The 2,220-nt window shown below is 50.9% G+C and overlaps 1 protein-coding gene across 1 annotated transcript; it reads right to left on the bottom strand.

Moving 5' to 3' along the window:
* Nucleotides 1-210: 210 nt before the first annotated feature.
* CHST14 (carbohydrate sulfotransferase 14) lies at nucleotides 211-2,215 on the bottom strand. Its single transcript, XM_015629611.1, has one exon. It carries the CDS (start codon nucleotides 2,213-2,215, stop codon nucleotides 1,250-1,252), a length of 966 nt encoding a protein of 321 aa, XP_015485097.1. The 3' UTR covers nucleotides 211-1,249.
* Between the last annotated feature and the right edge of the window lie 5 nt (nucleotides 2,216-2,220).

Below are 2,220 nucleotides of genomic sequence, written 5' to 3'. Positions count from 1 at the left end.
TGTAGCCCATTCTGCTGCTTTTCATCCCATTTCCCTGTGTCCTGTTATGCATTTGGCTCCAATGTGTCACTTCTCCATGTGCTGGTGCTGCTCTGACAATTAAAACATTAATTAATCACAACAGGAACAATTCTTTCCACCTTTGTGTTGTGGCTCAGCATGAGGGACAGAGGCCTCTCCAAGGACACAAACAATCCCAAGGAAAAGCAGTAACAGGCTAATTCATATAAAAACTTTATTAGAAACGAGGACACAGCCTCCCAAGAACAACATCCTGTCTTATCTCCCAAACTTTAACAATTTCAGAGCCATAATTAAATACAAGAGCTACAAAAAGAGTGTGCACAGCTATTAAAGGAGGAAAAAAATATCAATCCACAAGTTGCCATTGTTTCAAACATGGCTGGAGAAAGGGGTTTTCCACAGTGGTTTCCATGCAAAGACCCAGGAGGCTGCAAGCTGGCACGTGGCCAGTGGGATTTGTTTCCCATCCTAAGGACCAGGATGGGCTTTGATCTTATCCCGAGTCTGTATTGCTTCAATTCAGAGAAAAGAGCAGAATGTGATGGCTTGACATTGCATCTGATACATGATGTTAAATAGTTGTACTTCCAAAATCACCCAAAAAGGGGGTAATATTCTATCCCTAGCTATATTTCAATGGTAAATAATAATAATAATAAAAAAATTAAAAATAAAAGCCAGAGGTATTACTGACACAGAAAAAATGACCAGCCTCATTTAAGTACCATCTACAATGGGAAAATAAAGGATAAATGGGGCTTGGTTTACCTTTTTTTTCTACTTATACCCAAAACCCACCTGGGACCAGTTTAACAATGCTAATTTTTAGTGCATCAACTGCCACATTACGATCTCAATTCAGCCAATGTTTAGTACAAAACCCAAAAAAGGAAGAAAAGTACTTAAAATATATAAATTTCTCAGAATCGTTACAGGAGTTCTCCACGTAGTGGCATAAAAAAGGGATTTAGAGCAAAATAGAGATACAAAAGCTACTGTGCTCGAGCCAGCGGCGTATGTACACGGGAAAGTCAGAGAGGTACAAAATCGATCCTAAGTAGCGAAGGCAGTAGGGAGTACTTTATATAAACAGTGCTTGCAAAGTATAAAATTAGGAAATAATGCATAGAGGAGCATGCTTGATGCAGCAGCGAGGGCTGCGCAAGCAAATCCTTGTAGCCTCGTAGCCAAGGCAGAATTCCCACCGTCTCTGGACAGGAACCGCTCACTGCCTGCAGAACTCGCTGGTGATGTTGGGCAGGGGGTAGGCGAAGAGGGAGAAGTCCAGGATGTATTTGGGGAGGAGCTCTTTGATCAGCCGGCGCTGGGTGTTGCACAGGTAATAGTGCAGCGTCTCGGCCGTGACGGGTTTGTACCAGGCCTGGCGCTCCGGGAAGCGGACGAAGGAAGGCGACTGGATGTGCTCCAGCACATGGTTGGCGTCGGCGTGGAGCCGCTCGTAGGAGCCGATGAAGTCGTACCTGACGGCGCAGGGCTGGCACAGGTTGTAGATGGGCATCCAGTGCTCGTTCATGCGCTCCACATCCTCGTCCAGCAGGTACTGCAGGAATTCGGAGAAGGACACGTCGTCGCCGGCCGAGTTCCCCCCGTTCTTTCGGTAGCGCCGGACGATCTCCACGCCGTACTTCTGCTGGTACTCCTTGATCTCCCCGAATTTATTCCGGTAGGCCGACAGCAGCCTCTCCATCGGGTTCCGCACGAAGATGAACTTGTAGTAGTGCTTCAGGCGGTAGCTGATCTCCTCCGGCTTCATGTCTCCCAGGAACACCAGGTCGCTCTTGTGGTCCATCTTCCCCTGCACGTCCACGCTCTCCAGAGCCCCGTCCAGCACCTTCAGGATGCGCTTCCAGTTGGAGCAGGCCACCTTGGGCACGTAGCAGTAGAGGAAGCGGTACTTGTCGCTGACCAGGAGGTGCCGGAGCACGGTTCGGCGCTGCCCGGGCGGCAGCTCCCAGACGCTGCGGGGCATGGAGCGCTGCCCGCACAGGGTGCGGATCGTGCGGTTCCGCGTGTCCCGCAGCACCTCCAGCTCCAGCTCCGCCGTCGAGTCCCGCCCGTCCCGCCGGGACAGCCCCGCGGGCGGGTGCAGCGGCGGCGGCCCGACCTGGGCGAGGATGCCGCGCTCGATCATGAGCAGGAGCCCGCTGGAGGCCAGGATGACGCCGAACATCAGCA

Source organism: Parus major, chromosome 5 (assembly GCF_001522545.3).
Source record: "Parus major isolate Abel chromosome 5, Parus_major1.1, whole genome shotgun sequence".
Classification (NCBI taxonomy): Eukaryota; Metazoa; Chordata; class Aves; order Passeriformes; family Paridae; genus Parus; species Parus major.
Note: the sequence above shows the minus strand (reverse complement) of the source record. Positions and strands in the feature narration are given on the sequence as shown.